Source organism: Pyrgilauda ruficollis, unplaced genomic scaffold (genome assembly GCF_017590135.1).
Source record: "Pyrgilauda ruficollis isolate IOZ18807 unplaced genomic scaffold, ASM1759013v1 scaffold4, whole genome shotgun sequence".
NCBI lineage: Eukaryota > Metazoa > Chordata > Aves > Passeriformes > Passeridae > Pyrgilauda > Pyrgilauda ruficollis.
Genome location: NW_024525489.1, coordinates 1,114,643 through 1,128,172, shown reverse-complemented (window position 1 = coordinate 1,128,172; position 13,530 = coordinate 1,114,643). Strand labels below are relative to the sequence as shown.

Sequence of the window (13,530 nt, the reverse complement as noted above, 5' to 3'; positions counted from 1 at the left end):
AGAAGAGACTAAGTCACCACATTCACTTCAGCTAGACAGAAGTTAACCTTTGATAGTTTAAGGGTATGCTTTGATTGTCACTGCAGGTCAACTATACCCATAAAAAACCATTGTGAGCTATGTGACACAGAGTATCTCTTTTCATGGTTATATGTAAAAGACACATTTTGTTGATAAAGTACAATTGTTATCTCCACAAGCTATTAATTGGCTGATGCATCTAAACTATTTTTTTTTCTTGATAGTCACAGATTTTGTAAGAATCAAGGCAGGACATAATTCAAGACTCTACATTCTAATTTACAAGGTAAGTGGTACAGAAGAATGAATAAAAAACACATGGCTCACCTTCACCAGTAACTCTTTTCTGGCTAATGAACTGCAGCTTCAAGTGAGACAAATGCTGTGGTATTATTTGTACCTCTTTACTAATTTGATGACAAAGCAATAATTGAAGATTTTCATTAGACAATTTCAAATGACACAAAAATCACTGTCACTTAATGCAAACAGTTTGTGAGGCAGACTTCATTTAACCACAAATCTCGTAAGTGATAGGTAAAAATCACAACCCTTCATAACAATCACATGAACACTGACAAACCTGACCTATTAATTGCAGTGCTCTGCCTTGAACAATCACATACAAACCAACTGTGCCTTACATATAGATACCACTGCAGGTGCTATTAGTGATGAGAACCACTTTGAGAACTGACCTACCATGAAAAATGATATAGGTGTAATTAGGATCCTTTCAATGAGGAAGCCATTACGAAAGTCACTAAGTGACTTATTTAGTCCTCCATCAGGTGCTTCCCATAGCAGATGGAAGACACATTAGGCTTGCACTGGTGTAAGTGAAAGCTTTAGCAAAAATGCACTGGAAAATTAATTTGTGGAAAAAAGAAGCTCTTGCTATGTGGAATACATGGTGAGGATTACAAGATGTAAGAACAGCGAGTAGTTCCTCCCAAAATGTATAGATACATGAAGTTAAGAACATCACAGATGTTTTTAACAATCATCCAACAATTTTACCTTTCATTACAACATCATCCACAATATTTACATTTAATTTTGAAACCTACATTGTTTACGATGAGGTTTTGAAATTTGACTGAAGCTTTTTTTTCCCTTTGGTTCATAGGTCTGGGTTGGAAGGGAAAGATCATCTAGTCCAGCCCTGACACCATGGGAAGGGACACCTTCTGCTAGATGCGAGACTATTGTTTTCTCATAAAAGAAGGTTTTCAATGTGACTAAATTTTGAAGTCTAGAAGTGTGCTGCTTGACTCATTCCTCAGGAAAACTGTAGTATTTTTGCGAATAGTTACTGAACACTAGAAGAATCAAAGATAGGGCTTACACTGACATCACAGCAGCATCTCCTCTCCTAACAACCTGAATTTTTCTGCCTGAAAAAAACTTATCTGTTGCGGTGTGTTTCTTATGCTTTAACTTGGTTAAGTTGTAAATTGGTTCGTTCCATGTACCCCTTTATTTGCAATGGTTCTGCCCTGGTTCTCCCTCTCCTTGCTCGCCCCTCAGTCCAGTTTTCCCCTCCCCGTTACCATTGGCAACCCATGTATCCGTCCCTTAGTCCCTCCCTGGTGCCTTGTCCATCACTCAGTAGCCCATCCCTTCCATCTAGAATCTTCCAGTCAGGGCATCAAGTGATTGGTTCAGGGGCCAGGGCCCCTTCCCAGGCTTTTCCCTATTGGTTGTCCCACTGTGTCTATCACCCTCTCCTTACTCCCTCCTTCCTGTGGAATGGGTGAAGACCAAACTCCACTTCTGTACCCTCCCCTCTTTATAAGCTGGTGTCAGACCCCAGTTCGCGGTCTTCAGCCGTCAGTCTCCCTGGAGTTAATAAATCTGGACTATACTGCAGCTGGAGTCCGTCTCTTCCCTCCTGTTGGGTAGCAACCCTCTCATTGCGGATCCCCGTCCCTTAAGGCGAAAGCCTTAGGCGCCCTCCTGACCGGACCCAGGACCGCGAGAGTACCCCAGTGCTGCTGGTGGTGCTGGCCACAGCTAGCAGGGACGTCCCGAAGGAGTGATCGTCTTTCCCCTCCAAGGCCAGCCACCGCTGCACATATCTGCAGGAAGCACATAGGTGCAGGAAACCACCCACTCCTTAAGGAAGTTTTATCCCTCTACATTGTAAAATTTAGGTATTGAGTTAAAGAGAGGATTAAAAGAGCATGACATTGACTAGATTTTTGCATACGTAGGTATCAATTTAAGGTAATTACAAACAAAAAAAAGGTGACAGCATACTGAGAAATGCTTTCAGTAGCTGAGAGTATTTGTGATGATCTTAATAAAACCATTACAAAACTAAAAAACCCCTACCCTCCTGCTTGTTTAAACATAAATTCATATGCATCATAAGGTTTAAAAATGTTACCCTCAGGCAGAGGCCTAATATTCCTCATCACAAATGAATCAAAGTGTGAAATTCAACAAGAGTTTACTTTTGTTGTAATCTAATACCATCACATTTCCACAGAATTTGATATAGAGACTATAGCTCCAAATGACACAAAAGAAAGAAGAAAATAGTTAATACATCACAGATAAATTCTTTCGTACACCTCGCTGATACTGTATTATCTGACTGTATACCACTCATCCAACATAAACAAATTCTCCACAACACCAAATACACTTGAACTTGAGAAGCAGTGTTCTTCCAAAAGTTGCAGAGTATCCACAAACAGGCTTCTGAATAATACTGTAAAAACAGTGCCCAAATTATTCTTTAAGGAAATATTCCTAGGATCTATAGCAAGTTTTCTTACCCAGTAATATTTCACTTTATTTCCAAAATATTTTGACAAGAAAAATGCTCCTGAAAACTTACCTGGCTATTACTTCAGTTAGAAAGAACTTAGAAGCAGAAATGTTTGATTTGATTTTACGTTTTGAAAGCTGTTTAAAACAGCACGAGTGCTCATTGCCTCTTTTCTCCTAATGTCAACAGACTGTTAATCTGTCAACAATTTTTTTGAGAAAAGCTTTTATCTTTGAAATTTAAAAAAAAAGTCATAGGATTTGACAGAAATACCCAGACACCTTCAGATAACGCATCCCGGAAATGTAGCTTTCATCCTTTAAACACATTTTGAATAATCACAACTGTGTATAGTCAAGCTCAGTAGCACAGCTGTGCAAAAAAATAAATCAATCCAGGAGTGTGAGACTTAATACAAGCTGTCTTTAATATAATGAAACCAAACCCCAAGACACAAAGGTGATGGATGGAAAAATTGGCAGAGTCGAAAGAAAGCATCTTTTTTTATTGGTCGTGTTTTTTGCACTTTAGCTCAGTGAAATCACTTACCAGCTTCCAGCCAGACAAGGAATACAAGCAGGAAGAGGTGGCACAGAAGACTTCTTAAAACCCTGAAATGTTTCTCTCTGTCTCACAGAAGAAACAGTGCCTAGAACCACACAAGGAGTAGCTAAAACAGCAGCACTCATTTTTAAATCTTATTAGAAGTATTTCCACTTATTTGTACAGAGGAGTTGTGAATGAAAGCCAAAATTTTCAGTCAAATACTAAGTTGGGCAAAACATTTTTAAGAAAATGAGAAAACAGTCATATTATGTTTTCACTATCTATAATTAACTCTTATTTTCTATTAAAAGGGTTTTATCCTCTCTCCAGAAATCCATCTGAGAAAAAAATGACAACCTTAATCATTTTAGGTAAAGAGGTAATTAAGTATTCTACATCATGGAAACAAACCTTTACACTTCCAACACATCTAAAGTGTTAGATTTCAGATTTTATTCTATGAAATACCAAAGCTTCACATGCAATTTGCTAGAAAGAACACAGATACAGAAGTAGAAAAGTGACATGTATATAAACTGTATGTCACTAGATGAGTGCCAAGTATATAAACACACATAAAGACCAGAAGAAAAAAATCATTCCTTCTAAGAAATCAGTGTTTCATTCATGGAACGCCACCTCTAAATTGCAGGATTTCTGCCTTTTCCTAACATAAAGCAACATGAGGCTTGGGACTACTTCATAAGGTTATATGTAATTTCAGAATTCAACCAATTCAACTCAACCACAATAAGATTTAATGCAATATACACCTTATTAAAAGAGTACATTAAATATGAAAGCAAATGTATAATTTTCCTCATTTTAACTACAAAACTACTACTGTCAACTTGGCATGGTATTAGAGAAACCACATGCTTTTCTATTTCAAGTATAGTTACAGCTGATGCTGTCACAAGACAAAGCAATGAAGACATAAAAAGCCATCATTATAGTTGCAACCCAAAATATATGCATGACAAACTACTTAATTACAGATTCCATTAAAAACTTGACTATCTTAAATGAACTCAACAATTGAAAGGCTATAAGCCAGTTGTATTGAATATTTTTTTTTAATTTTCTTGCTCAGCCTTTTCAGCTGTCATCTGCTGTATAACTCATTCAACCTGCACACTGGAGTAGGTAAGGATTTTCAAAGTATGTGCATGCCAGGTTTTTTACTTCTCTCTTTCTTGTCCAGTGTTGTGTGATTATTAAAAAAGTGTTTTGACTCAAAGGCAGTACACCTGATAAAGAAAGACCCATGAGTTTGCTCAAATTAAGCAACTCATCTACAAAACACAGGAAGAGCTTCTGGAGAGAATCTAAGTGCCAGCTGTAGCTACCTCAAATTCAAGTTTACTGCCTGGTCCACAAAGAGCAGCATTCTTCCTCTGATCCTCAGCTCCCACAGTGCTGTGAACATGATGTGAGCAGGCAGTTTCCTTGGTCTGCAGCAAGCAATACTCACACTCTTAGCCTGTCATTTCTCTTACAAGAAAACACCCAAACAGTTGGGCATTAAACACTTTCTGAGAGAGGATGAGAGTATAACCAGCCAGGTTATACTCTCATCCTCTGTCTTCCCCAAACCTGTGATCTCACCCAGGCTTTGCAGGCTGCTATAATTGTGAACCTTCAACCAAGCTTTTCAAAAAAGCTTAAGCCTTGACTGCATGTAAAAGGCCAACTGTATGCTCACATTCCTTGGATACAAATTACCATCCCTTAGACTGAACAGAAGATATAATGTGCATCCTTTAGGTAGTGTATCTCTTTTTTTTTTTTTTTAAACATTGTCTCCGTTTCAGGTCTGTGTAAAAGCAGTGATACAGACATCAAACTCCATGCTGCTAGAAAAGAATTCTTTCACACCACAATTCTGTTCAATAACTCAAGTCTGCAGTGGTCTTTCCTCAGGATACTAATCTTTCTTATAGCATTCTTGCTCTTCTTCACTGTTACCATCTAACTATAACAGTAATTACTTCTTGTTCTGTGTTATCAGATGTCACAGGTATTAAATTACTTTTTTTTGTAATTGGATTTAAGTATCTAAAGAAGATTTTCTTTAAGAAGCAATCACCGACAAAAGGAAGCACACGAGCTCTGGTTTATATTTGCAAAGACAGATGCAGCAGATGTGCCCACAAACATAAATAGTCATTAAGGAGGTCAGAAAAACTGCATCTGCAGAGCTAACAGGACATCCCCTCTATTTGTGACTCCTGCCTAAGCATAGTGACTCAGAAGCTACATTCACATGCCCGCCTTCTTCCACAACATCATGCAAATGACATATATTTAATAACTGGAGGTAATTGAATTATCAGTTTTAGTAGATTGGCCTGGATTTTTGTTACAAAGGGAACTACAACACCATAATTATATATGGGATGTCACGACTGGAAGACAAAATGGGCTCCTAAGGACAATTCAGAAAACATAGCAGAAAATAAACATAAGGATTTTTTATTATATATATGCATTCACAGTATATCTTCATCAACTGAAATTTAATCACCTTTTTACAATTTAGAGGAAAAGGAAGGTTTTAGGGTAGTTTAGCCATGTATCATCAGTACCATGAAGCTAACCTATCAGTTATAATAGCTCCTATAAAATACCAGAGTGAAATTGCAATAAGCCTAGAAAATGGGCTACAAATCCCAGATATGCTCAAGCAAGCACTGAACCAAAAATAAAAATAGGTAGATAGGAAACCAAGAACTAGATAGCATTCATCTAATTCACAACCACTAACAGCAAAGATCACAGGCCAAGGTTTTAAAGCATCTTATTCAGCTCCAAATGGCAATTATTGGACAGGAACTTCAATTACAAAAATCTTGCCTCTTCAAAATGAATTCAATTTCTAGCAGTTCCATTCTATTTTCTCCACATATAATAACTCTTATATTTCTCAGAAGGATCTCATGTTGCTTAGGCAACTTAAATCTGAAAATATTTAATGTTGTCAAATAATAAAGAATATCCATGTTGCAATATTTATTGTCCTGGCCTATGATTATTACATCAGATAAAGGATCTCCCACATCCTCTTTTTCTTATAAGAAAGGAATAGACTGGGCTATAATTAATACATTTTAGAATTTAAATGTAAAAAGTCAAATTTCTCTTCTCATCATGCCCTTCTCCAAAAAATTCCCAAAAAACTTATTAGAAACTTATTTTAGGCAAAAGCTGTAGGAAAATCCAAGTATTAGTTTGCACAGAAATGCAAAAACAGGTGAATTTTTTCCTCCACTTAAAAACATTGCTCCTAGGGCTGTAGGTACTAGAAAACCCCAAACATCCCATTTGTAGTTCCGGCTTTAGAACAGGCTCAGTACAAAGAAATGCATGATCTCTATGGCAGGCACTTGGATAACCTGTTTTAATTTTTTTTTGTATATACCCTTTTTGTCTGACCACACAGGTGTAAACCAAACAAAAGAAAACAGGGACATATTTTTCAAAACAGATTTTTGGGATAAAAAAATTACCTGAATTGTACCACAATGCATCCTGAAAGTTTTTTTTATTATCAGAAAAGAAATTGATTCGATTTTCATAATAAAATTGAAACATGTTTTCATACAGACATAAGATATATACTAAAAGTAGTAACTTATACATGCACACACATACACCTGCACTGAAAACTTTTTCCTTTGCTTAGGTCAAAACAAGTACTGAGAAACAGTATCAGACTCTTTCTTCTGCAGTGGGATGTCAGAATATTTAAAAAGAGTAAACATACACTCAGGGAGCAGTGGCACCAAGTCTTCCAGTTCCATTATCCATCCAAAACATTAGAGCAATATGCTTTTCTAATAACCTCCCAGAACAGTGCACATGAGCTTACAAAAAAGAAAACACCTACCAGTGCATTCTGGTTTCCTGAAGCCTTTTTTATGTTCCTTGCTGGCATTCCATGAAGATGACTACATCTACTCTGGAAACCTATAAAAAAGAAGAAGTTTAAGAATATTTTCTCTACCATGGAACCAATACAATTCACCTTTACATACCAATCTATCAATAAGAATTCTGTTAAACAAAACCATCTTATTGCCAAACATTTTACTGGTGGAAACATAGAGCACAGAATGGGAAAAGTAAGAGAAAGAATAAACTGTCATGAAAATTGAAAATTTTGCAGCTATTCTTACTACCATCCTACATCTGTGCACAGCTGGCAGCAAGCAGAACACAGCAGAACTACAGTAGAAAAATGATTTTTGCATCACTTACAACTTCCTTATCAGTATAAAACATGAAATCTGGCCAATCTGCAGAGACCAAGTCCTCTAAAGCAATCCAAGCATCTAGAGAATAATCCTCACAGAAGGATTCAATACATTCAGCGTGCAAAGTAGTTTAAAAGTGATTGGACCACTGCTCAGATTTGTATTTGAATGGGATAGAAGGTCCTTGTGGCAGAGGAAGGTACAACAAAATTCTCTGGCAGCAAGCTGAGGTCTGACAACTTCAATCTGTGGACAAGAGTGAATTCCTAGCTGTAAATGCAATCCAACATTGGTAGAGCTTACCATTGGTTACACTGGATCCACAGTGGTTGGAAGTATTTTACAAATAGATAAAAAGGATATTTTCTAAATTACAGTCTCAATCCATGCTCTAGAAGAGCATGCTCTTCCCTCTTCTATACAAACAACATGGCCATAAAGCAAAGCAGACGGTCACGTTAGTCTTTCCAGCCTTTAAATTAATGAACTTCTACAGAATTCTATGTATTACAGTAGAAGCCAGGAGCACAATGGAACATCAGGTTTCATTTCAAATAATGTTGAAAAATTCTCAATGCAAACATTGAAAGAAATAAAAACAGCAGGTCATCAAAATGAGCCATTTTCCACCTTCTGACTTTTCTAATAATTGACTTTGAGTTATTTCTCTCTAATGACATCTTAAAAATTTAACAGTTCAAGGAAACAAATGGGTAACTCCAAGACTTGTCCACATTTTACATATTTAATATAATCCACAGATATCCTTCTACTGTACCCAAGTGATTCTACAGCTTGCTTTTGCTTGATTTGCTACTTACCTCTCCTTCCTGAGCGGGACATAAGAGGGAAAGTACCAGTTAAGATACTTTCAAAGACTGGGTCAGGCAATTCTCTCTCCAGTTCTGTGGAGTCTTCTTGTTCCCACCATGGAATGACCCCTGTAATTCCACATGCTCCACCTGATTCGTTTTCATGAAACCAATCACTCTGCTCATCATCACCTGTGTGAGGGCAGGGTCCCCAAATCCCCCAAAAAAGAGGGAGGAGCAGAGAAGATAAAAATCAGATGTTACCATCAATAAATACTCTGACAGGATTATTATTTCTTTCACTTTATAGCTGTATAACAATTACTCCTATATAACAGTTTTATTTGGAAAATGTTTCTTAATAGCATTGCCATCAATGAAACATCATAAAATGTAATGCTTTAAAGCCAATTTACAATAGTGAAAACAATAATAAACTAGTTAATCCTTTTGGCAATAACTGTGGGGAAATCCATTTAAGTTACTGCACTTTACATATTCACAAAAAAACAAGCCTTAATCTCCTGCAGGGAATTAAAAGGTATAAAACTGAAACTGGTTCTTTGCAGCTGATAATGGTATATAATTAGCTTAATTTCATGATTTGTATGGCTAGTAAAAAGGGAAAACAATCATGAACAGATGTGACTAAATGAAGTTAATCTGATTAAGTTCATTTAGAAAAAAGTTTTGAAAAAGTTGATATTAAATGAAAACTGACAGTATCACATGATTGAGAATTATACTGCATTATAACACAAAGTTGGTAATTTTTACTGACAATATTTATCTATGTAGAATTTAAATACCTGGATTTAAATTAAGAAATAAGACAAGACTGAAAATACAAGACTGAAAATTTGATCTTAAAATTAGCTCATAACCACACTGGCAACTAAATTTTTATGTTTGTTTTAAAACATGTCCTTTCATACACACCATCTAGTTTCAGAACAGAAAATAGCTTCAAAAGAGATGGGAAATTTCCTTTACTCTACCTGAAACTTAGATTAGGTATGTGCTGTACATTTTATTCTACTTCAAACTATCCAAACCATGTTTCGTTATTTCTGCACATAAACTATTTGTTTGACATTTCCATTTGCATTTGGAAATAAATTAGGGAAGAATACAAATGTAAGATTTGTAAGACAGATTTCAAGAATAAAAACGCATTTGTGCAAAGTTTCATCGTCACTCAATGCCACAGTGGGGAAACACAAATGACGAAAACCAAAGCCAAAATTTCATGAAAAATAAAATCCAACACACTTTCTCCAAATAAACTCTTGCAATGTAAAGAATATTTGAGAACAAGCACAAGTGAAAATGTCTGTAAACATTCAAGTACTTCTAGAAAATATGGAAAAATAAAGCCCTTCACTGGTCTCTTGTAGGTGAAATGGGATCCTTACACCTTTAATGATCACTACTAAAAGCAAAATTAGCAGAGGCTACAGAACAGGAACTTTCAGATGGAGGAAGGGGAAAACAAAGGTGAGAAGAGATACACAGGTCAAAAAAAGATTTAAATTTCTACGCATTCCTGAAGCATTTCTGCCTGCTCTCCCTATTCATGCTAATCCTCATTTATAGCTATGACATTTCACAGAGGCATTCACCATTAATTCCATCCTCATTTTGTTACAGCCAGGCATGGGCTTTTTGAAGGAGCTCTAAGAATACTTAATTGGGACACTGGTGGTGGCAGAAGGAGACCCACACCTTTTAATTAGATTGGTCTGTGCTTCAGAGCTAAGGTTGAAATCCTTTGTTTTGATTTTCCAAACCTTTATGTTTGGAAGCACTTTCCAAACTTATACATTTGTTAAACTTTGTCTCTGTATTTTGTCATGAGAACTCCAGATGCCTTCACTAACAAGAAATACTATCAGGAGCTCAAAAGTCACCCTCTTACGCATAATTCGTCCATGGAGGTAAGCACAGAATTCTGAAATGACAGTTCTATGATGAGTTCAGGGACAGTAGCTGTAAGAGGCAAGCAGTGCAGTCTTGGAAGAAAGCTACAGTTTCAGACTGGGTTGGTGGAATGTGCAATAAGGCAAAGAACAGCTATGGAAGGAAACGATATCTTTGCTATATACCCAATAGCAGTTCTTGGGGAAGAAAATATGAAATTACTTTTCCTTTTTGTGCAACAGGGATATTAGTATGTCAAGCAATTTTCTGTTTTAGATACCTTAATTTTTATGCTATTATACACTTCCCTAAGCACTTCTGTTGCTTACAGCCAAAGGCAGACTTCAGATCTGAACCTCTTAGTATTTTTCCACATGACAGCAGCATACAGATATACTTGGTTTTTAGCTTCCTTGTCTGTGAAATTAAACAACTCTGAATCCTCTGAATATTTTAAATCATATTATCACCTTAAGGCAAATGTAAGCCTATTACTACTATTCTTATCCAGGTGACACCATTCACAGGTATTTTGCTTACCAGTTGCTCCACCTTGAAGGGATGCCACTTTCAGAGCCAGGGAAGACCACTGCATTTAATTAATTCCCTACCTCATACATATAAGCTATAAAACACAGAGGCCTCCCCATTCAAGAGTTTGGTAACCAAACACTCGGATTTTATCCTACTTTAATTTGCAGCTCTCAAAAGGCAGCAAAGTATTCATAGCAAATGTGATCTTAGGAATACTAAAAGCTGAAAACAACATTTTTGACTTCCAAAGATGCACTACAATGTCCTTTCCTTTTAGGATGCTGATTCAGCACAGGACTACAGCAAATTACAGTATTTTCCAAGGTACAGGAAAGGTAGAAAAACCACCAGATCTCCAAAAATAGAGCCCATGCATCCTCCTACACACATTTTTAAAATACATCAAACTTGTTTATGTGTACGGTTAATGCTTCAAGGAATTACTTCAAAGTAATTTACATTGAAATATAACTGCGCTGATCAGTACAATAAAGTCAATTTAAGGCTCAGAAATGCCAACTTCAATCCTAAAATTTCCAGGCCAGTTTCTGGCTTAATCCATTTGTTTTTTTAGTTATTTTTAGGCCATCTCCTCCCTCCAATTACTGTTTCTCTAAATTTCACTCCATATTATTATGTCTACATATTTCTCTAACTACTGCTCTCATGTTAAATTCCTTGCTTTCTTCTTTTAGAAGTTAGAAAATTATTTTATGTGAGCTTCTCATGTTTTTTCTATGGACAGACACCTTCTGCATCACCATCACTTTCATGTTCAGAAAAGCTATACCTGAATCTTACTTTAGCTAAAGCAGTTCTTACTTTAGCGAAAGTTTTAAAACCAACTTTCCACTGCACACTAAGAGAGAGTTTTACCACCCTTTCTGTTTTATTACAAAATGGCCAGATCAGGCTCACAAGCAGCCAAGAACAACCTTGCCTAGAACGCTTGCCTAGAACAACCACAACATACTTTGAGAGGTTCCTGTGAAAAGTTTGGCATCAGTGTCCTACAAACACCACATGATACTGTGCTGCTCCATTATCCACCAACCCGCACACAGAGAACAAGAGCACAGGGTCTGTGAATACCCCGGGATTTCAGTGTCATTTCCAGGACCAGTGTATCTCTTTCTAGGTAAAAAAAAACCACTGCTAACAGCTGCAATAATCATTTGGAAATAACAGGATATTCACTGTAACACATCCAGGAGTTTCAGGAAAGCAGAAGTTGAAGTTCCCCCTTCACAGAGGAACACTGCATCATGCTCTTTGTGCTTAACAGAGTTACCTTGACAAAAGACATACATATAAAAGATACGATATATAAATATTTAGGATTTGAACTACTCAGGTAGTAGTATTCAACAACCTCATCTTATTTCTTTTCCATCTGCAAAGACTATAAACTTATTTGCCACAACAGCTCAAATCTAGTGTGATTTCACTTTGCATTGCACACTCCAATTCTTTTCCGTATGGAGAAACACGCCCTGTCTGTCACCTGCAGCTACTGACATGCTGTACAAGGTCCAAATTAGTTCCTCACTAGAATTCTTCTACTGAATCAGTACTGGGTCATCTTCATAAAGGACACAGCAATGAATATACGTTTAATGGTAAAATAATGAACCACTACCTTTAAACAGTTAGCCACATCCACAGTGGAACTCTGACATTCTCGGACCTTCTCCAATTTTAACTGTTTAACACTTTATTAACATAATTTTCCTTCCTACTTGCTTAGATCTTAAAGGACATTTCAAGTGCTGCATGCCATGATTTAAGAAGTCTTAAGTCAACTTTGAATTTCCCCAAGTGTACAAGTATAGATGAACCAGGAACACACAGTATGTTTTCTTTGCTATACCCAAGCCATAAAGCTCATTAAAGAACATCCTTGCAATTTAACTATTTCTTTGCCCAAAACAGGGTATCATCCACTAGTGTCTGAATAACAACAGTTTTGTTAACATTCTGTTGAAAGCTTAACTTGTAAAGTGCCTTTGACCTGTGCAGTGCCTTGAAACTGCAGGAGATCCTACTAGTTAGGCCTATCACAGAGTTGCTATTTTATGCTGCAATGCAAAACTAGATATTTTGGTTCAAGAATCTTGTAAAATTTTCGTACACCAGGCATAACACTGCTTTATCGTTAAAGTTTTTAATAATTGCAAAACAGCCAAGAAAATACAACCTGGAACAAAAGGAAAAAAGAGGAAAAAAAAAGGGAAGTCATGAGGATTTCTCATACATAAGCTTCAGCTGCTGCTCAGGTCTTTCAATTACTTTGTTGGCAGATTCCTCTACCTCCATACTTAAGAGCTTGATAGAATCACAGTATTCTTCCTATCTATTAAATCTTAGCCCTAAAATATCCAATTTGAAAACCTCTGAAGAAAATACAACCCACAAAAAGTCACTTGAGGTTTCTTAATAGTTCAGCAGCTACCTTCTTCCCTGACAGTACCATCACAAAACATTTTCCATTACCTTTAAGCTTTTGCTGACTAACTCTTCAGGGTTTGCAATGTTTCAGAGAATAAAAACATTTGCCACATTGGGCCTGCCAAAACTGAGCATCAATTACTTCTGCCAGAAGGAATTACCACAGTGGGACAGAGCACAACAAGAGAGCTACTTGTGCCCTCTCATATGACCT

At 36.6% G+C, this 13,530-nt stretch overlaps 1 protein-coding gene across 2 annotated transcripts in view; it reads right to left on the bottom strand.

The window, feature by feature from the left end:
- The window catches only part of GPATCH2 (G-patch domain containing 2), a 118,445-nt gene that overhangs the window by 89,308 nt on the left and 15,607 nt on the right, over nucleotides 1–13,530 (bottom strand). For both annotated transcript variants that reach the window (XR_005955952.1, XM_041477250.1), the window contains exons 4-5: nucleotides 8,424–8,606; nucleotides 7,236–7,315 (exon numbers count right to left, since the gene is read on the bottom strand). Coding sequence is in view for 1 of the 2 variants with exons in the window: in XM_041477250.1 (XP_041333184.1) it covers nucleotides 7,236–7,315; nucleotides 8,424–8,606 (263 nt within the window). In the remaining variant the exon portion in view is untranslated. The remainder of the gene's footprint in view (nucleotides 1–7,235; nucleotides 7,316–8,423; nucleotides 8,607–13,530) is intronic.